The sequence below is a fragment of the Daktulosphaira vitifoliae genome, unplaced genomic scaffold (assembly GCF_025091365.1).
Source record: "Daktulosphaira vitifoliae isolate Bord-2020 unplaced genomic scaffold, ASM2509136v1 Scaffold_727, whole genome shotgun sequence".
Lineage (NCBI taxonomy): Eukaryota > Metazoa > Arthropoda > Insecta > Hemiptera > Phylloxeridae > Daktulosphaira > Daktulosphaira vitifoliae.
Window position 1 is genome coordinate 1 of NW_026100290.1, and position 1,876 is coordinate 1,876.

General features: G+C 29.9%; 1 protein-coding gene across 1 annotated transcript; it reads right to left on the reverse strand.

Moving 5' to 3' along the window:
* Nucleotides 1–12: 12 nt before the first annotated feature.
* LOC126909633 (uncharacterized) lies at nt 13–1,217 on the reverse strand (the record flags this gene model as incomplete). Its single annotated transcript, XM_050692071.1, has 1 exon — nt 13–1,217. A coding segment is annotated over exon 1 (928 nt), but the record flags the coding sequence as incomplete, so codon positions are not given.
* Nucleotides 1,218–1,876: the final 659 nt, after the last annotated feature.

The following is a 1,876-nucleotide window of genomic DNA, read 5'->3' on the forward strand; positions in this document are numbered from 1 at the left end:
TCACTTCCTTGCCTTCTACGATTATCCTTTGTGTCCATTCCGTTTCATTTTCTAACATGCATGAGACCGAATCCAGAAAATGTTTTTCTTCATCGCCTTCATTCGTCTCGCAAACATGAATATCAACATTACCTGGTTTTTCTTCTTTTTCTTCCCGTTGACTTATTTTATATTGCTTACAGCCTATTTTGAAATGATTTTTTTGTTTACAAAATGCGCATATTTTGTTAAAAGCTGGACAATTTCTCCGACTATGATTTCGACCACATTTAAAACAATCATAGGTTAATTCACATTTGGTTTGAACAGTCCGTTTATTTTGAATATCTTGGCCCTCGGTAGTTTGTTTTCTGTTAGAGAAATCAGCGTGTTTTTTTACTATACTGTGCGTGTTTAACTCTCTAGTAGCACTAAACATTTCATTAATTTGTTCTTTGGTTGCTACCCATTTTTTTGCTATATCAATCGCCTTCTCTAATGTCACATCAGATTCGTGTAACAGCTTTTCTTTTATTTCCAACTGATTTATACCAATAATCAATTTGTCTCTAACCATATTTTCAGTTTCACTGAATTCACAGCTCGATGCCAATGTTCTTAATTTTGTGACATATTCACCAATGGACTGGTCCGGTTCTTGGTTACAAGAATAAAATTTAAATCGTTCGAATATAATGTTTTTTTTTGGTTCGAAATGATTTTTAAACAAAGTTATTACGTTATCATACGTTCTCTTTGTTCGCCGGTCAAAGGTGAATGTATTGTAAATGTCAACTAACTTCTCGCCAGCAACATTTAACAAAATAGCTATTTTTACCTCATCTGGTTTTTCATAACTGCCTGATGCTAAGAGGAATATTTCAAATTGTTGGTAAAATCTTCTCCAATTCACCGCCAAATTTCCGTCTAAACTTAAGTTTTTTGGAATTTTACACTCCATTGTTTTTAAGACACTAACACTTTCAGTTTTTTTTTTTTTTTTTTAAAAAAACACCACAATTATTTAAATTACATTAATTTAGCACGTAATTAATCGTTTTAAGACAATTAAATTCACACCTGACACCATGTTGTGGATCCTTTCACTCTTAATTTACAATAACTATTTTAATAAATTAAATAGACAAGTTATTAGAAGTATAACATTTTAATATAAAAAGCACACGACACAAACCGGTCTCATCGAATGCCGGTCAACGACTGATAACGACATTATTATAGAGAGTGTACACCACATTAATTATAAAATTTCTTGACTGCATATTAATCTTAAAAATAACATTGTTTTAATTCTCATAAAATTTTCTATTTAATGATTCATTTTAGTCAACGAAGGAGTAATTTTTGAAGGTAACATTTTTCATATGAAACTCAGAAATTTTTGGTTCACTTGAGTACACATAAACATTAATATAACAATTACTTCAAATTAAATTGTAATATTGATATTGGAGTAGAATTTGTAATATATTTCGAATCAGTGAAAATAAATTAACGGAATACAAATAAATAAATTATATAAACATTATTCAGAATTTTTTCAATTGTTGTGTTAATTAAAATCGTTATTATTTTTTAAAAGAAAAAATTTTATCTTGTATTACATTTATATAAATCAAACTTTATTTTAAATATAAAGACTAAACTCCCAATCTTGTTTATTAATTATTTTCTAATTTGCAGTTTGCAAAATTTGTAGGCGAAGGGGTCACATGGCCAAATATTGTAAACAACAGCAACAGCTACAGCCACAGCAGCACAATCAACACGAGCAGTAACAGCAGAACGATTAGGAGCAACAGCAATAGGAGCAGGAGCAACAGCAGCAATAAGAAACTTTCCAGTCAGAAAAATTTTATATTTAGCTTCGATGCGA